This window comes from Procambarus clarkii, chromosome 63, assembly GCF_040958095.1.
Source record: "Procambarus clarkii isolate CNS0578487 chromosome 63, FALCON_Pclarkii_2.0, whole genome shotgun sequence".
Classification (NCBI taxonomy): Eukaryota; Metazoa; Arthropoda; class Malacostraca; order Decapoda; family Cambaridae; genus Procambarus; species Procambarus clarkii.
The window spans coordinates 6,478,179-6,498,000 of NC_091212.1; the positions used below are offsets into that span (position 1 = coordinate 6,478,179).

General features: G+C 50.0%; 1 protein-coding gene across 1 annotated transcript in view; it reads left to right on the plus strand.

Annotated features, from left to right (window-relative positions):
* The window catches only part of LOC123751064 (protein slit-like), a 758,079-nt gene that overhangs the window by 685,241 nt on the left and 53,016 nt on the right, over positions 1-19,822 (plus strand). Inside the window, exon 8 of the mRNA XM_069308639.1 lies at positions 17,569-17,713. Within this exon, the coding sequence (XP_069164740.1) occupies positions 17,569-17,713 (145 nt within the window). The remainder of the gene's footprint in view (positions 1-17,568; positions 17,714-19,822) is intronic.

Consider the following 19,822-nt stretch of genomic DNA (forward strand, 5'->3'; position numbering starts at 1 on the left):
AGGGGGGCACTCAAAATTGGTTATAGGCCTCCCTGAAGATAGGTTTAGAAATTTTCGGGTCTTTTGGAACCGGTTTCCCCCTTCGAATGATGCCTATCTTGGCGCTTAATATTGCTATTCGTAAGGTGGATGGTGTGTAGGAGGGGGATTAGGATATGGCTAGAGGTGATGAAAGGGAATATTGTAACGTGGGTGTACGTGCTGGGTCAGGGAGACCTGACCCACTGTGGGACCTGCTAGGCCAGCTGCTCCCTGACCCACTGTGGGAGCTGCTAGGCCAGCAGCTCCCTGACCCACTGTGGGACCTGCTAGGCCAGCAGCTCCCTGACCCACTGTGGGAGCTGCTAGGCCAGCAGCTCCCACAGTGTGGGGTGTGGGGGAGGGACTGGGAGAGGTGTTAGCCCTGGGTAATTGTGGCGTGTCCGTGTATCAGTGGGAGAAGACACATCTTTGTCGTCTTTGTCCTTCTTGGTTCTAGGTAACGCGAGCCGGGCCTAGCCAGCGTCTGGAGGGAGGCTGGTCCTAGCTAGCGTCTGGAGGGAGGCTGGTTCTAGCTAGCGTCTGGAGGGAGGCTGGTCCTAGCTAGCGTCTGGAGGGAGGCTGGTCCTAGCTAGCGTCTGGAGGGAGGCTGGTCCTAGCTAGCGTCTGGAGGGAGGCTGGTCCTAGCTAGCGTCTGGAGGGAGGCTGGTCCTAGCTAGCGTCTGGAGGGAGGCAGGTCCTAGCCAGCGTCTGGAGGGAGGCTGGTCCTAGCCAGTATCTGGAGGGAGGCTGGTCCTAGCCAGCGTCCCACACTCCCAGATAAAAGGATGGATGAATCCTGCGGAGGATGGGCGAGATAAGGGCTCGGTCCTAGCCAGCAGGGACGACGTTGTAACCTTGTAAAGGGACAGAGGGGGGGGGGAGGGGGATGATGTAGGTTACTTGATGCCAGACCTGATCAACCAGGCTGTGATTCATACGTCAGGCTGCGAGCAGCCGCGCCCAACAGCCTGCTTGACCAGTCCAGCAACGAGGAGGCCTGGTTGGAGACCGGGCCGCGGGGACGTTGAGCCCCGAAACCATCGCAAGGTATGCCTCCAGAAATCACATTCCTTATATCTTATAATATATGTAAGGATGAGCCAGCTGTTCGTCCTAGGATACAGAATACTCTTAGAGGGGTGAAGCTAGATAGGTTAGGTTAGGTTAGGTTAGGTTAGGTTAGGTTAGGTTAGGTTAGGTTTGAGGGGTGAAGCTAGATAGGCCTATAAGGAAGAACAAGGGAGGGGGGTGGGTGGGAGGTAGGCCTACAGCGGAGCTAACCCGACTCCCCATCTTGAAAAAGGATCTTAGTAACCCTATCTAGGCCTCAGGCGAGCCAGGGAAGAAGCAGCTAGTGATAAGTGTCGGTCACGGATGTTGTAGTGAGCGAGGCGCGACTCTGTATGTTTGTGTTGTATGTATGTGGGGGTGTTGCGGAGGGTGCAGGTGTGGGGTGTTGCGGAGGGTGCAGGTGTGGGGTGTTGCGGAGGGTGCAGGTGTGGGGTGTTGCGGAGGGTGCAGGTGTGGGGTGTTGCGGAGGGTGCAGGTGTGGGGTGTTGCGGAGGGTGCAGGTGTGGGGTGTTGCGGAGGGTGCAGGTGTGGGGTGTTGCGGAGGGTGGAGGTGTGGGGTGTTGCGGAGGGTGCAGGTGTGGGGTGTTGCGGAGGGTGCAGGTGTGGGGTGTTGCGGAGGGTGGAGGTGTGGGGTGTTGCGGACGGTGGAGGTGTGGGGTGTTGCGGAGGGTGGAGGTGTGGGGTGTTGCGGAGGGTGCAGGTGTGGGGGTGTTGCGGAGGGTACAGGTGTGGGGTGTTGCGGAGGGTGCAGGTGTGGGGTGTTGCGGAGGGTACAGGTGTGGGGTGTTGCGGAGGACGCAGGTGTGGGGTGTTGCGGAGGGTACAGGTGTGGGGTGTTGCGGAGGGCGCAGGTGTGGGATGGTGCGGAAGGCGCAGGTGTGGGGTGTTGCGGAGGGCGCAGGTGTGGGGTGTTGCGGAGGGTGCAGGTGTGGGGTGTTACGGAGGGCGCAGGTGTGGGGTGTTGCGGAGGGTACAGGTGTGGAGTGTTGCGGAGGGCGCAGGTGTGGGGTGGTGAGGAAGGCGCAGGTGTGGGGTATTGCGGAGGGCGCAGGTGTGGGGTGTTGCGGAGGGTACAGGTGTGGGGTGTTGCGGAGGGCGCAGGTGTGGGATGGTGCGGAAGGCGCAGGTGTGGGGTGTTGCGGAGGGCGCAGGTGTGGGGTGGTGCGGAGGGCGCAGGTGTGGGGTGTTGCGGAGGGCGCAGGTGTGGGGTGTTGCGGAGGGTACAGGTGTGGGGGTGTTGCGGAGGGCGCAGGTGTGGGGTGTTGCGGAGGGTGCAGGTGTGGGGGTGTTGCGGAGGGTACAGGTGTGGGGGTGTTGCAGAGGGCGCAGGTGTGGGGTGTTGCGGAGGGTGGAGGTGTGGGGTGTTGCGGAAGGTGGAGGTGTGGGGTGTTGCGGAGGACGCAGGTGTGGGGTGTTGTGGAGGGTGCAGGTGTGGGGTGTTGCGGAGGGTGCAGGTGTGGGGTGTTGCCATGGCTCCGGCGGTCGCTGATTTCGGGGCTTTAATGTCCACGCGGCCCGATCCTCGACCAGGCCTCCACCCCCTAGGAAGCAGCCCGTGACAGCTGACTAACTCCCAGGTACCTATTTACTGCTAGGTAACAGGGGCATAGGGTGAAAGAAACTTTCCATCGTTTCTCGCCGGCGCCCGGGATCGAACCCGGGACCACAGGATCACGCGCCCAGTGTTCTGTCCGCTCAGCCACCGGCTCCCGTCTTCCGTCAACTAACCCAGAAAGGTTCTGAAGCACGGCAAGTGAACATTAACCCAGACGAGGATAGAAGGTTACGAGTATAGAGGTAAGACAGGAACCCTAACCTAACCAACCCATCCTCCTGGTTAGGTAGTACCTAATGAGACTTCCGTCAATAGCCACGAATTGGTACATTCTTAGCTTTTAGATAGTCGTATACTGACTATCAAGGAGTTATTTAAAAATAAATGCAGCTAAAATACAAATTTAAATATTCCTAGGCCTAATATAGCACATATATGTGCTATACTAGGCCTAATAGAGCACATATATGTACTATACTAGGCCTAATAGAGCACATATATGTGCTATACTAGGCCTAATAGAGCACATATATGTGCTATACTAGGCCTAATAGAGCACATATATGTACTATACTAGGCCTAATAGAGCACATATATGTACTATACTAGGCCTAATAGAGCACATATATGTACTATACTAGGCCTAATATAGCACATATATGTACTATACTAGGCCTAATAGAGCACATATATGTACTATACTAGGCCTAATAGAGCACATATATGTACTATACTAGGCCTCAGATATCGTTAGTATTAGGCAGCTTGAGTATCCAACGTGGCTTCGAATCCCCCGTCGGATTTTCCATAAACAAACGTAGAAAAGATCCAAAGATATGCAACAGAGTTGGGATCTGAACTGAAGGAACTGGGCACAAGGGAGGGGGGAGGGGAGACATGACAACGACATACTGGATCCTAACAGGGATGTTAGAAAGATAATTTTATATCCTAGGGTTAGACTATAGAGGAAATGAGAGTGAACTAGAGGGTGAGACAGAGTCGTGCGCCAATATGGTCGTGCAGGGGCGGCCGTGCACCACCATAGTCGTGCAGGTCCGTGTGGGTGATAAGATACATCCTGGCGATAAGGTGTGTTCTTGCCTAAATTTTTCTCTTAGCTCCTGGGCTCCGGCTAAGGACTCCGGACCACAGGACTACGTATCCAGCGTGCTGTCCATTCAGCCACCGGTGCCCTCACTGTGTGTACTCAACTAATTGTTGTTTAGGTATCATTGAGCTTCGGCATCTGGGCTCCGCCTCTGGACCTTGAAATCTATGGCGGTGTGTCCACTCACAGGATGAGTGACGCTGCCCAATACTGTCACTATGGCGGTGTGTCCACTCACAGGATGAGTGACGCTGCCCAATACTGTCACTATGGCGGTGTGTCCACTCACAAGATGAGAAGCACTGCCCAATAAACTCGCCCCTCGAGGCAAAAATTTTAAAAATTTAAACTTCATAACAAAACGTTCCTAACGCTCCAAACATAACTTCAGTTAGGTATAACTGAAGCAATTCGTAACTTGAGGCAGAAATATCATCCACCCATATAAATGGCTGCGCTCTGGGATGTTTATATGTAAACAAAATGTGAAAGGACTTGATGGTGGAGCGACAGCGCCTTCCTCTCGCTTACTGCTTCCTTGTGAGTCCAAGGCCACCACCTTTGGCCATGTCTGTGATTTATATATCTTTGATTTTTAGTATATGTGTGTGGGGGGTGTCGAGGGACCGTCTGTGGCCACAGTCTGGCCAGCTGTTGGCTATCTTGTGCAAGGATGTCTCAGCGTAGCATTTTATGGTATTTTTACCTTTGGTGTAAGCTTTTGAGTTACATTCTGGTGTCTGTACCGCGAGAGAGAGAGAGAGAGAGAGGGAGAGAGAGAGAGAGAGAGGGAGGGAGAGAGAGACAGAGAGAGAGAGAGAGAGAGAGAGACAGAGAGAGAGAGAGGAGAGAGGGGGCAGGCGCCCGTATATGGCATTAGGGCAAACACAGGTTGATTTGTGAATGTTGGTGTGTGTGGTGGTGTGAGGCGTGGGACAGACGTAGCTATAACCTCCATTCACCCGTCTCCCAGCACACTCACCCACTCACTCACTCACTCACTCACTCACTCACACTCGCTTCAGAAACCTGTGTCAAGAATCTACCACTTCCTGTACCTTGTCAAGCACAAGACGAAGCTGGAAAAAGTTCAGAGGTATGCCACTAGACTAGTCCCAGAACTAAGAGACATGAGTTACGAGGAAAGGCTGCGGGAACTAACAGCACGCAAGGGTAATTAGTTCTCAGGGTAATTAATTTAATAGAGCAGATAAGGAACCAACCACCCGGCCTGCGGGCCGCTCCAAGCAACAGCCTGTTGGACCAAGTTATCACCAGTCGAGCCTAGCCTCAGGCCGGGCTCGGGGAGTAGACGAACTCCCGAAATCCTCTTCAGGTATGCTCCAGGTCCCATTCTTCAGGGACTTCAAGGAGGTCACTCAATGTCTTCGGAAAGTCAACATTGTGGATTTGCGTTCTAAATTCGAACCAGTGAACCTCGACCTCAATAGGTTAGATGGTGTTCCAAATTCGAACGCTTGGCCCCCGGCTTGTTTTCATGATGTCCCACTCCGTTCAAAATCCAACCTCCCAACCTAACCAAGAAACGCAGGAACCCAAGCCACTCCCCTAACCTACTAAGTCCCATGCAGAGAAAACGTAAGATATTTTTGAGTCTGAGAGAACGGGTTGAGGTAAGACTACTTTAAATGTGACGCTGGTCACTGTGTGTCGATGTTGTTGGTGAGAGAGAGAGAGAGAGAGAGAGAGGCGGCGTAGGGGACGCAGGCGGTGAGAGGCAGCTGGTGTGAAGCGTATCTTTACTGCGTAGTAGTGCTCACCGGTGGCAGGTGTGTGTACACACCTGGCGAGCTGTTTAGCGGGTGTGTGTGTGTACACACCTGGCGAGCTGTTTAGCGGGTGTGTGTGTGTACACACCTGGCGAGCTGTTTAGCGGGTGTGTGTGTGACGTGCCCGAGGCCTGGTAGTTCTGAGGGACACCGCTAGATGCTTCCTGTGTGCTCGGGCGGTGTTCCTTCTGCACTCGCTCCGTTACTCCGTGCACTCGCTCCGTTACTCCGTGCACTCGCTCCGTTACTCCGTGCACTCGCCCGTCACTCTATGCACTAACCCGTCACGACTTCAATTAACACCACTTAACATCACTTTCATCACAGTTCCTCCACTACCGTCTTGCCCAGTACTTGGGAGTGGACGGTAGAGCGACGGTCTCGCTTCATGCAGGTCGGCGTTCAATCCCCGACCGTCCGCAAGTGGTTGGGGGCACAATTCCCCGCCCCATCCCACATCCTTATCCTGGCCCCCTTCCCAGTGCTATATAGCCGTAATGGCATGATAATTTCCCCCCTGATAGTTCAGGGGATATTTCAATGTTTCCTTCATCATTAGGAGGCCTGGTCGACGACCGGGCCGTGGGGACGCTAAGCCCCGGAAGCACCTCAAGGTAACCAAGGTATCATGCCGTCTTGTGGGTTTAGTCCCTGGACGTGATAGACCCCCAGGCAGCGAGCGAGTACTGGAAGGTGAGGCGTTATCTTGAGTTATCTTGAGATGACTTCGGGGCTTAGCGTCCCCGCGGCCCGGTCCTCGACCAGGCCTCCTTTTAGTTACACACCCCTTCCAGGAAGCAGCACATAGCAGCTGACTACCTCCCAGGTACCTATTTACTGCTAGGTAAACAGGGGCATCAGGGTGAAAGAAACAGTTTGGCCCATTTGTCTCCACCTTCACCGGGGATCGAGCCCGGAACCTCAGGACTACGAATTCGAAGCGCTGTCCACCCAGCTGTCAGGCGCTGAGAGAGAGTAACTTGTGCACAGCAATATGCTGGTTAGCATTGTAAATGTGTGGCCACATGTGTGGTAGAAAATAATAATAATAAAAAAAAATCCTGGTAGAAGTGGCAATGTCAGAAACAAAACTAATAGGTGATATAGGGAAATTCAACCTTCCCACAAGGGTTATCTTGAGGTTATCTTAAGATGATTTCGGGGCTTTAGTGTCCCCGCGGCCCGGTCCTCGACCAGGCCTCCACCCCCAGGAAGCAGCCCGTGACAGCTGACTAACTCCCAGGTACCTATTTACTGCTAGGTAACAGGGGCATTCAGGGTGAAAGAAACTTTTGCCCATTTGTTTCTGCCTCGTGCGGGAATCGAACCCGCGCCACAGAATTACGAGTCCTGCGCGCTATCCACCAGGCTACGAGGCCCCCTCGTAGGGTGTTAAGTAGTAAGCCAAAAAAAAAAAAATTGGGTGGACAGAGGTGTGAGGGGAAGGAGGTGTCCCAACTAGTCACCCATACGAGACCTTTGAGGATATTAAACAGAGGAAACCAATTAAATAATAAACTAGTTAATAATTAATAATTGGTGACGCAACAAATGGGTTACGTGACTGTGATTTACAATCCCTCACCACACAACACAAGGCCTGTAGGGAGGACTGTAACAAGTGCCTCAAGATAGTGGGGGAAAAGAGCAGCCACACTGGCGGGTGGAGCGAGGGGCTAAGATCCCAACACTCGGAGATTTCAATCAGCGTGAAAGAGACTGAGTAAACAATGACCCCTCGAGAGGGGTGATGAAACATTGGGGGGAGGGGGGAGTCGAACTGGTTGGCGCAGTGGGGAAACACGTGTCGAAATAACACACTCCAGAACCAACACGAGTGAGGGGCTCAGGAGCCACTTGAAACACCACAGCCTAGTGTGTACCTCCACGAGGCAGACACTACCACAGCTCCGCCACCACAGCGTCACCAACACAGCACCTCTAGCTCTCATTACAGCACCTCCAGCTCTCACCACAGCACCAGCAGCTCCCACCACAGCACCTCCAGCTCTCACCACAGCACCAGCAGCTCCCACCACAGCACCTCCAGCTCTCACCACAGCACCAGCAGCTCTCACCACAGCACCAGCAGCTCCCACCACAGCACCTCCAGCTCTCACCACAGCACCAGCAGCTCCCACCACAGCACCAGCAGCTCTCACCACAGCACCAGCAGCTCTCACCACAGCACCAGCAGCTCTCACCACAGCACCAGCAGCTCTCACCACAGCACCTCCAGCTCTCACCACAGCACCAGCAGCTCCCACCACAGCACCAGCAGCTCTCATCACAGCACCAGCAGAGAGTGAGAGCCGTGAGCGAGCAAGGAAGAGCTAGGGGGGGCGGGTCAACAAGGGGTGAAGTAATAGCGTCAAGGTGTATTGTGTGTTAATTGATCGTCCCGGCTGTGACACCCAGCCTGGCGCGGCCCGTCGTTGGCATGGAGATGGGCCCCCCTCACCTCACGACCCCTCACGACACCTCACCTTCACCTCACAACCCCTCACCCTCTCGTCTCCCCCATCCTCATCTCCACCTAACGAATTCTTCATTGTGAACGACCCCTTCACTGTGAATGGACGACCCCCTCATTACATCCCAAACAACACTTCCTCATAAAACAACTCCTCACCATTGGCCAACTCCTTGCCATAACTTAGCGCGGCCATATCCCCCCCTGACACACCCCTTCCCCCCCCCCCCCCCCACGCCACACCTGACAGGGGCCACACCTCGCCCCAACACTGACCAGAGTCACGGTGCCATTCCCCGGGACTGTCGAAGCATCACCACCGAAGAGGCACTCAGAGAGGCACCGAATTAGTTGATGTCTTGGAGGCCATATGGCCCACCTCTAATGGCAGTGGCCGAGGCCACAGTCCGGCCCATGGCGGGAGGCTGGGCCGGATATTCATAATGATGTAGGATCCGGCTTTAGATTTTTTTTTTTTTTCAGGGATATTCCTGCGCGGGCCCTAAGCCTCTGGCTGGCCTACTAAGTGTTGCTTGTTTCTGTTTTACTTGGGCGGAGTATGAGTATTTATGACTCGTATGGTCGCTTCAGTAAGATTTTGCCATATGTGTTTAACAACTTCCTCTGCTCTGTTGCATGTAAGGTGAAACCTTAATGGGTTTGTAACTGTGCACTGTGTTAGATAATGTTCCAGTGGTCTGTCGGGCATTTCTCCACAGTGCTGACATTTCCTCTCATCTTCCGGACGGTGTAAGTCTATTTCCCATGCACATGGGTATCCAAGCCTGATGCGATGTAAGTGCACTTCTGTTGCTCTACTGCTCCCTTTCATCAAACTAAGTGGTTCGTAGTTGGTTGAATTCTTGTACCAACCCGCAGATCCTGATGTTGCAACTGCTGTGTTGTGGTCACTGTACATCTTCTGCATTGCTCTGTTTCTAATTACTTTCTTAATCTGTGATAGACTCTGTGGTATGTAAATGTCTACATTTCTTCTCTTAGTTGCAAGTTTTGCAGCTTCGTCTGCAATGTCATTTCCTATTATTCCCACATGACTTGGCACCCAGTTGATAATTACCCGACAGCCTTGTCGTTTGAGTGTTTGCATTAATGATATGACATTTGTGATCAGATGTATGTTATCACATATGTGTTCTTGTTGCAAGGTTTCAATGGCGGTTCTCGAATCTGTATGTATGATAACATGTTGTCGGTGTTCAGCAAGAACATGTTCCAAAGCCATTTGAATGGCTAGCATCTCTGTTTGTAAAGTCGAACACCCATTTGAGAGCCTCCAACTATTTACAGAGTTTCCTGCTTTAGCTGCAGCTCCGGTTTCTTGTCCCTGCTGGTCTACTGATCCATCTGTGAAGTATGCGAAGCTGTCGGATGCCAAGTTTGCTTCTATACGCATCTGTGCAATGTTACTTAGCAGATGAGGATTTGTTTGGTTCGTTTTTCTTTCAAGAACCATAATCTTAAAGTCTGCTGGCGGAGATTCCCAAGGGGCTTGCATAACGAAGTCTGCATGTATTTCGTCGACACCCTTCTCAGTGACTGTTTGTTATAACGAATGTATTGATGGTGTTTATCGCACAATGGGTCCACTTGTTGCTGTTAGAGGCTCTTCTGTCCGGAGTTAGTGCTCCAGTGATTATATCTTTAAGTGAACTGATTCTAGGTCTAGTCAATATCTTGGTCAGCCTGCACGCAGCAATCGCTTTTACCCTTATTTCAATCGACGTTAGCTTGGTTTCTAGTCTTAGGTTCAGTATTTTAGTCCATCTGGGAGCTCCTGTTATGATTAGCAATGCATCGTTTTGAATAACCTCAACGTTTGCCCACTGACCAGGAGAAAGAGTGAGTAAGGCAGGCGCTGCATAATCAACTAGGGAACGAACGGCGTGTATGTAAAACATTCTTAACACTCTGTGTCCCGCTCATACACGGGGCCCTGTCATTGCTCTCATTATATTTAGTCGTGATTTTGCTTTCTTCTTCAGATATTGAATTTACTTGTTGAATGTCATTTTAGAATCTCTCCACACTCCGAGATATTGATATTGTGTAACTCACTGAAGGTTAATGTCTTGAATGCGTAGGTGCCTGTCTGGAGTGTTGCCGCCTAGTCTCATTGCCTTAGACTTCTGTGCAGATATTTTTAGCCCTAAAACACTGCATTCAGATGTTACTTTATCTAATGCACCTTGTGCTTTATTTAGAAGTGAAGGACCTGTAATGACTAATGCTATATCATCAGCATAGCTTAGCAATGTAACCCCTTCTGTATATGTCATGGTAACAAGGTTTTCCATAAGGATGTTAAAAAGACTATGACTGAGGACTCCTCCTCGTGGAGTCCCATTCTCATGCAAGTGGGAGTCCGACAACTGTCCTTGCAACTTTACTCTGGCATACCTGTGACTTAGGTAATCTTGAATCCATGCTAGCATATTTCCCTTCACACCTTTTTTAACTAAGGTGTGTAAAATTGGTTGCGGGCTTGCAAGTTCGAATGCTTTTTCTAGATCAAGGAAGATCACTATAGCTGGACCCGAGTTAACTGTTCCTAGTAATGTTGCTATGCAGTTTGCAGTACCTACTCCTCTAGTGAAGCCAAATATGTGTTTATGAAGGTCTCCAGTCTTCTACAGTAGCCTATTTAAGACCATCCGTTCTGCAGTTTTACTAATGTTTGATGTTAATGAAATGGGTCTGTAATTGCCAGGTTATTTCGGCTTAGGAATCGGTATAATGTCTGCTTTCTTCCAAGAGGTTGGTAGTTTGCCTTGCTGCCAAGATGCATTGATGACGTCCAATATTCCTTGTTCTCCAGCAGGACCTGCATGTGCGATCATTGAGTATGTAATGTTATCAGCACCTGGTGCAGTGTCCTTACCACCTTTTTTGGCCCTGATTAGTTCTTGTTCGCCTTGAGATGATTCCGAAGATCAGTATCGCGTCTCCTCCCCCACCCCCTAATGGCCCCGTCGGTGATAGGGCTCTTGATTGACAATCTGGTCAATCAGGCTGTCTGTTCGAGCAGGTAGGACAACGAAGACTGCCAATCTGGATGACCATGTACCCTTTTGTGTAGCTATTGATAAAGTTCCCATTTCGAAGGCCGTGGTCTTACTATATTCTGAGCGGGGATTTTCCCCCTATTGTATTGTCCTGGTGCTCCCCCTAATTATTATTGTATGGCCTCCGTGAGACACTGTTTCACGCCCTGCCTTGCCATGGTGTTTATTGTACAACTTCTGCCGCTCCTGCCTTGTAAGGAATGGTATATAAGGCACAAAGCAATCATATTAACGTAAAAGGCGAAAGATTTATGCGTTTTGAAGGGAAACTAGACGATTACGGGTTATTCATGCCCGTGCCACCTCTTGGGGGGCTTAACCTTCATCGTCATATTAACATGATGGGTCAATCGGAAATTCAGGACAAGCCGTCCCAGAGTACAGGTTCGAACCTTTCTCTTGCTTCCTACCGATTTTCAGAAGATATCATTTTGCCAGATTTGGAACTGTTCCTTCTATTGTCTTCCAGAGGTGGTTATCTCCTTGTCTGCGATTCATGGAATTTAATTTCAGGGATTTTAAGCAATCCTAATATTTTAGGATTGTAATTATTACAACTTCTCAAATTCGTCTTAATAAATGAATTTGAGCAGTTAATTACGTGCACGATCTCTAGGCCAGCACTTCTTCAAGACATAAATGGGGCAGTTAATATGCAACAATGTTGACCAGACCACACACTAGAAGGTGAAGGGACGACGACGTTTCGGTCCGTCCTGAACCATTCTCACAATCGACTTGAGAATGGTCCAGGACGGAGCGAAACGTCGTCGTAGTCCCTTCACCTTCTAGTGAGTGTGGTCTTGTCAACTTACTTTAGCCACGTTATTGTGACTCATCGCCTGTAATATGCAACAATAGTCCACCCTAGAGAGCACTGTAGAGTCCCAAGAAGTAACACCATTAATCTGGCAACACTGGTTTGAAAGGTTATCCAGGCTGTCACGTTGCTTGCAGTTGTGACAGCTGCTTGATTATCTTGAGGTTATCTTGAGATGATTTTGGGGCTTTAGTGTCCCCGCGGCCCGGTCCTCGACCAGGCCTCTACCCCCAGGAAGCAGCCCGTGACAGCTGACTAAGACCCAGGTACCTAATTTACTGCTAGGTAACAGGGGCATAGGGTGAAAGAAACTCTGCCCATTGTTTCTCGCCGGCGCCTGGGATCGAACCCAGGACCACAGGATCACAAGTCCCGCGTGCTGTCCGCTCGGCCGACCGGCTCCTTGATGGCTAAAGTCAGATCTGTTTCCGGCACAGCAATTTTTGAGATGTTGACCAGACCACACACTAGAAATTGAAGGGACGACGACGTTTCGGTCCGTCCTGGACCATTCTCAAGTCGATTGTGTCGTCCCTTCAATTTCTAGTGTGTGGTCTGGTCAACATACTTCAGCCACGTTATTGTGACTCATCGCCTGCAATTCTTGAGATGCTTTTGCGCTGTTCGCGGCGTCGTGGTAGTGTGGTTTGGTACGTGGTAGTGTGGTTTGGTACGTGGTAGTGTGGTTTGGTACGGGTGTTTCAGGCATAGTTTTTTGGTACTACCACCCGAGCCGGGGAGTTGTTTTGACCGACTGTCATGTTGTTTTGGTGTGGTTCGCCAAAAGCCTTGACATCAATCTTTGGACTTTTTCAAAGGACGTTGAAGTTGACATCAGTTTGGACGTTTTCTGTGATTCTGTACCATGGGGGATGTCAGAGAGATTACTGGGACAGACATAATACTAAGCTTTACACACAGAGATCACACTAACGCGATGCATCAAATGAATTAATCCACAAGGGCCCTGTCTGGGATGCTCCCGGACGCAGGTTCGAATCCTCGTCACGGCCCTTGTGGATTTGTTCACAATACTAAGCTTTTCACTGTCTAATACTAAGCTTCGGTGTCATGTTTGTCTTCTATGGGCTATAACATGATATCATATTGATGAGAGGGTATGTGGGCGGTGGTGGGCGTGGCAATCAATGCCTGGTGGGCGGGGGGTGTTGGCATTATCCGTGGCTAGTGCTTGACCAAGGCACCGTTATCATCCCGGATGATGTACATGTGGCCCACACATGGCCCCCACCGCCCACCCACGGCCCCCACCGCCCACCCACCCACTCGGCCACCCACTCTCGGCCACCCACCACTCGTGGCACACGCCAGTAACTCCGTATATACCTAGCGTCACTCACTCACCTAGAGCCACTCAGGCTACAGCGGGCCATGCACTCCCATTATCTGCTCGTGGAGATAATGGCTAGTGTGGCCAGGGTCACTGGGGTCTGACCCCTGGGGTCAGGGGTCAGCAGCCAGGGTCATGGGGGTTGTGGCCTTTTTATATACGGGAATGTGAATCTTGAAATTAATAATAAAGTTAATATCATTGCAAGCTGGAAATTAAGCAGAAAATTCCTTATACAGTACAGACTAATAATAAGTCAATGTTATGAGTGAGGGAATTGACAACTGGTGGCATAGATCCCACGACCTGGGACAACAATGGTCCCAATGGTACATCCCACAGGGACAACCTTCTTCAGCAGCAATATTGCAGAGCCAGATAATGCCAGGTCCCTGTTACCTAGCAGTAAAATAGGTACCTGGGTGCTAGTCGGCTGTCACGGGCTGCTTCCTGGGGGTGGAGGCCTGGTCGAGGACCGGGCCGCGGGGACACTTAAAAAGCCCCGAAATCATCTCAAGATAACCTCAAGATTAACAATGAGAGCAACCGTGAGAACAAATGCTTAAACCAAGCCATTAGGACAAAAAACGAAGATGGCTCCAATAAAGAGGAGGCTACCTACCTTGAGGCTACCTTGAGGTGCTTCCGGGGCTTAGTGTCCCCGCGGCCCGGTCGTCGACCAGGCCTCCGGGCTAAGTCAAGCACAGGAATAAGCAATAGGAAAAGAAATAAAAATTGAGAATATTTGCAAATACTATACACAAGGAATATGGAAATATGGGCCCAAAGACGAGAAAATGCACTTTTATGTATCCACATCCACCTAGCAGTAAATAGGTACCTGGGAGTTAGTCAGCTGTCACGGGCTGCTTCCTGGGGGTGGAGGCCTGGTCGAGGACCGGGTCGCGGGGACACTAAAAAAAGCCCCGAAATCATCTCAAGATAACCTCAAGATAACATGCCGGTTTGGGACAGAGTGTAGTTACTTCCACCCTAAACTGTGCTAATTTTCTATTGAATGAAAACAAATGTTACACTCTTCAGTGGTGGGAAATAGACGTGAGAGGTACACAGTGTTATAGACAGGATGGCCAATATGATATTACTGAATTTTTTTTAGAGGCAGATAGAAACAGAGTAGAACATAAGACAGAGACGAACAGGCAGATTGAACCACTGTAGGAGTACAGAGGAGGAGGGAGATACCTCTCAAGACAAGAATACAAGGCGTCAACAAGCACACAGGTTCTACACCACATAGGTTCTGCACATAGGTTCGAATACAAAGCACATAGGTTCTACACCACACAACACCTTAAATTCTTACTCCTCTCATCCACCATTCCTTATACTTTACTATTCTTGCTTTTATATTCTTCTTCCCATTTTCCCCTTGCCTGCTTTCCTCCCTCCCCCCCTGCTTCGACCCTACCCTGCCTGCTGCCTTTACCTGCTGACCCTTGAGGTTATCTTGAGATGATTTCGGGGCTTTTTTTTTTTTTTAGTGTCCCCGCGGCCCGGTCCTCGACCAGGCCTCCACCCCCTAGGAAGCAGCCAGCCCGTGACAGCTGACTAACTCCCAGGTACCTATTTTACTGCTAGGTAACAGGGGAGGGGGGGGGCATCAGGGTGTGAAAGAAACTCTGCCCATTGCTTCTCGCCGGCGCCCGGGATGGAATCCGGGAAAACAGGATTACGCATCCAGTGTTCTGTCCGCTCAGCCACCGGCTCCCGTACCCAGCCGCCTGGCACACAGTGTAGGCACAATAATACCCCCATACCCTCTTCACCGCTTGCTTGGGCACTTTGTCCGCTCTTACCCAACCTTCTTGTTTTCCGGCATGAGTGATCGAGTCCGTTTATGCAATGGATACAAACATTTTTTTTTTGTTTAAGCGTTTACGTTTGTAAACAAGGCGCACGCGCGCTCGCTCGCTTCAGTGGTTTACCAGGCGAACTAGGATCTCGGGGGGGGGGGGGGTGTTTACAGTGGCGAGGCAGGCACACGCGCGCGCGCACACACGCTATACCCGTCTCTTAGCGGTGTCAGTGCTGCCAGAGGGTACGAAAAAGACCCATAAATGACACAAGGGGTTCATATGTTTACATTTACGTATCTTGCGCGCGCAGGTTCAACGGGTGGGGGGATGCTTAGCAAAGTGGGGGTAGGTAACACCTGTTGGTGCGTCCAGTGGCTGTACAGGTGTTGTGGGGATCACAGGTGTTGACGGGATCACAGGTGTTGAGGGGATCACAGGTGTTGAGGGGATCACAGGTGTTGAGGGGATCACAGGTGTTGAGGGGGATCACAGGTGTTGATGGGATCACAGGTGTTGAGGGGATCACAGGTGTTGAGGTGGATCACAGGTGTTGATGGGATCACAGATGTTGAGGGGATCACAGGTGTTGAGAAGATCACAGGTGTTGAGAAGATCACAGGTGTTGAGAAGATCACAGGTGTTGAGAGGATCACAGGTGTTGAGAAGATCACAGGTGTTGAGAAGATCACAGGTGTTGAGAAGATCACAGGTGTTGAGAAAATCACAGGTGTTGAAGGGAATCACAGGTGTTGTAGGGATCACAGGTGTTGAGGGGGCAAGATTCACGAAGCAGTTACGCAAGTACTTACGAAAGTGTACATCTTTCCTCAATCTTTGACGGCTTTGGTTACATTTATTAAACAGTTTACAAGCATGAAAACTTGCCAATCAACTGTTGTTATTGTTATAAACAGCCTCCTGGTGCTTCCGAGCTCATTAACTGTTTAATAATTGTAAACAAAGCCGCCAAAGATTGAGAAAAGATATACAGGTTCGTATACGTGCTTGCGTAACTGCTTCGTGAATCTGGGACCAGACCTAATAGAAATAATGGGTGGGTCGGTGACCTGCCTACCACAACAGCTTTCTCGAACGGGGTCTTGTGACATTAGGATTATACGGTTTCTCGCAGAAACCAGCCTGACATAGTCCTGACAGCCTGGTAGAACAGGCTTGTTGTACCCAAGGTTACCTTACTTTGAGGTGATTTCGGGGCTCAGCGACCCCGCGGCCCGGTCCTCTCTCCAAGTTGGCCTTGTCGGTGCAAGTTATTTTCTGTACATTTGTATTGTGTGTTGAGTGATGTGTTGTATATCTTGTGTTGCTAGCATCGTTTCAGGCGGTTCCGGGCAACACTGTGAGGGGGGAATCACCTTGTGTGTGTGTATTGATACACTGTGATATATACGACAATGGCTTTAACCTTGCAATTGCACGGTTGCACAGATCCTAGAGTGCATGACAGCAATGCTCAGCGATGGAGGAGCAGCTGCTGCATGGTGCTGAGCGTTCAAGAGTACCGCTGACAGCTGTTGACAATATATATATCTTCATATATCACAGATATATGATATATATCCATTATATCTGTCATCCATTATATCTTGCAAGGCAAAAGACATCTTACCCAACCGTTGTGCCTCGGGGCGGTTGTCTCATGCTTACTCAGGAAGCCACAGCAACATTAATTCACCAAATATATGTGAATTTAGGCTGCGAGCAGCCGCGTCTAACAGCCTGGTTGATCAGTCCAGCAACCAGGAGGCCTGGTCGACGACCGGGCCGCGGGGACACTAAGCCCCGGAAGCACCTCAAGGTAGCTCAAGGTAGGCAATGGCTGGACGCTGGCGTATGTTTAATGTTCCTTAAATTATGTTAATCCAGTGAGCAGGAGAAGCGTTTGTAACCGTAACCACAACTTCCATTAGTCCTTGTTAGGTTGTGTGCGTCCGGAAGCAGCTGAAGCACTTTTGGTGTTCCTCTTTGCTGTTGCTCCTTGCAACCTGCTGCTTTCCACAGCAGTCCTAAATAACATATATGATTATACATTAATGCTGACCGCAATGAGGCAGCTGCTGTTTACACCCTGGCAAGCTTTGTGTGTGTGTGTGTGTGTGTGTGTGTGTGTGTGTGTGTGTGTGTGTGTGTGTGTGTGTGTGTGTGTGTGTGTGTGTGTGTGTGTACTCACCTAGTTGTGCTTGCGGGGGTTGAGCTCTGGCTCTTTGGTCCCGCCTCTCAACCGTCAATCAACTGGTGTACAGGTTCCTGAGCCTACTGGGCTCTATCATATCTATATTTGAAACTGTGTATGGAGTCAGCCTCCACCACATCACTGCCTAATGCATCTTCCTAGTGTGTGTGTGTGTGTGTGTGTGTGTGTGTGTGTGTGTGTGTGTGTGTGTGTGTGTGTGTGTGTGTGTGTGTGTGTGCGTGTGACGGAGGGACTGACCGCTGGCGTGTCGTGTTGTTACAGGAGGAGCCCGCAGGGACGAAGGTGCAGGCTGTCCCTCGCCGCCCCTGTGCCCGGACACCTGCCGCTGCTCCGAGGGCATCGTCGACTGTCGGGACCGGGGCTTCACGCAGGTCCCACTCCACATCCCCGAGGACACCACCGAGCTGTGAGTATATACCTTTCTCTGTGTCTCATTTACAGTGACCTCTCACGCTTGTCCCAGTGCAAGGAGGAGGCTAAGAGGCTCAGACTGACCTTCGAGTGGGTCATATATATATATATATATATATATATATATATATATATATATATATATATATATATATATATATATATGAGAGGTGTCCCGCTATAGCTATAGCGACGGCAGTTTGAGTATGAGATGACTCGAGCAGGTTAGGTTTTGATTGGCAGATGTTAACTGATAGGTCGTCGATAGCGCTGATATAATTGCATCTCTGCAGATTACTGATAAATCATTTTTTTTTATATATTATGAACACATTTAGGTACATGTGTGCAGCTACCCTAGACTATGTGAACAACCCGTCCTCCTAATAGAACGTCGTATTTTGACGTATACTCTCCCTAAGGCCAAAATTTCGTCGTACTAGAAAATGGAAGCGGCTCGCGAAATTGACACACTCTCCCGTTTTCTGTTTTGGGTCCTCTGGTAGGTTAGGATAAGAGCACTTTAGTACGACAGGTTCTTGACGTTGAGCGACCTTAGGAGGACGGGCTGGTATCAAGGGGAAGTACAGAGTGTATCAAGACCTAGCTACCTAAAGCTCTCCATCTCACACAGACACACACTGTGTAGCCCTTCATATAGTCTAGGGCAGCTGTATAAATGTCCAGGTACCTTAGTATCACACAGCTGGCTCTTGACACACACTGTGTAACCCTTCATATAGTCTAGGGCAGCTGTATAAATGTCCAGGTACCTTAGTATCACACAGCTGGCTCTTGACACACACAGTGTAACCCTTCATATAGTCTAGGGCAGCTGTATAAATGTCCAGGTACCTTAGTATCACACAGCTGGCTCTTGACACACACAGTGTAACCCTTCATATAGTCTAGGGCAGGTGTATAAATGTCCAGGCACCTTAGTATCACACAGCTGGCTCTTGACACACAGAGTGTAACCCTTCATATAGTCTAGGGCAGGTGTATAAATGTCCAGGTACCTTAGTATCACACAGCTGGCTCTTGACACACACTGTGTAACCCTTCATATAGTCCAGGGCAGCTGTATAAATGTCCAGGTACCTTAGTATCACACAGCTGGCTCTTGACACACACAGTGTAACCCTTCATATAGTCTAGGGCAGGTGTATAAATGTCCAGGTACCTAGTATCACACAGCTGGCTCTTGACACACACAGTGTAACCCTTCATATAGTCTAGGGCAGCTGTATAAATGTCCAGGTACCTTTGTGTCACACAGCTGGCTCTTGACACACACTGTGTAACTCTTCATATAGTCCAGGACAGCTGTATAAATGTCCAGGTACCTTAGTATCACACAGCTGGCTCTTGACAAACACAGTGTAACCCTTCATATAGTCTAGGGCAGGTGTATAAATGTCCAGGTACCTTAGTATCACACAGCTGGCTCTTGACACACACAGTGTAACCCTTCATATAGTCTAGGGCAGGTGTATAAATGTCCAGGTACCTTAGTATCACACAGCTGGCTCTTGACACACACTGTGTAACCCTTCATATAGTCCAGGGGCAGCTGTATAAATGTCCAGGTACCTTAGTATCACACAGCTGGCTCTTGACACACACAGTGTAACCCTTCATATAGTCCAGGGCAGCTGTATAAATGTCCAGGTACCTTAGTATCACACAGCTGGCTCTTGACACACACAGTGTAACCCTTCATATAGTCTAGGGCAGGTGTATAAATGTCCAGGTACCTTAGTATCACACAGCTGGCTCTTGACACACACAGTGTAACCCTTCATATAGTCTAGGGCAGCTGTATAAATGTCCAGGTACCTTAGTATCACACAGCTGACTCTTGACACACACAGTGTTACCCTTCATATAGTCCAGGGCAGCTGTATAAATGTCCAGGTACCTTAGTATCACACAACTGGCTCTTGACACACACTGTGTAACCCTTCATATAGTCTAGGGCAGCTGTATAAATGTCCAGGTACCTTAGTATCACACAGCTGGCTCTTGACACACACAGTGTAACCCTTCATATAGTCCAGGGCAGCTGTATAAATGTCCAGGTATCTTAGTATCACACAGCTGG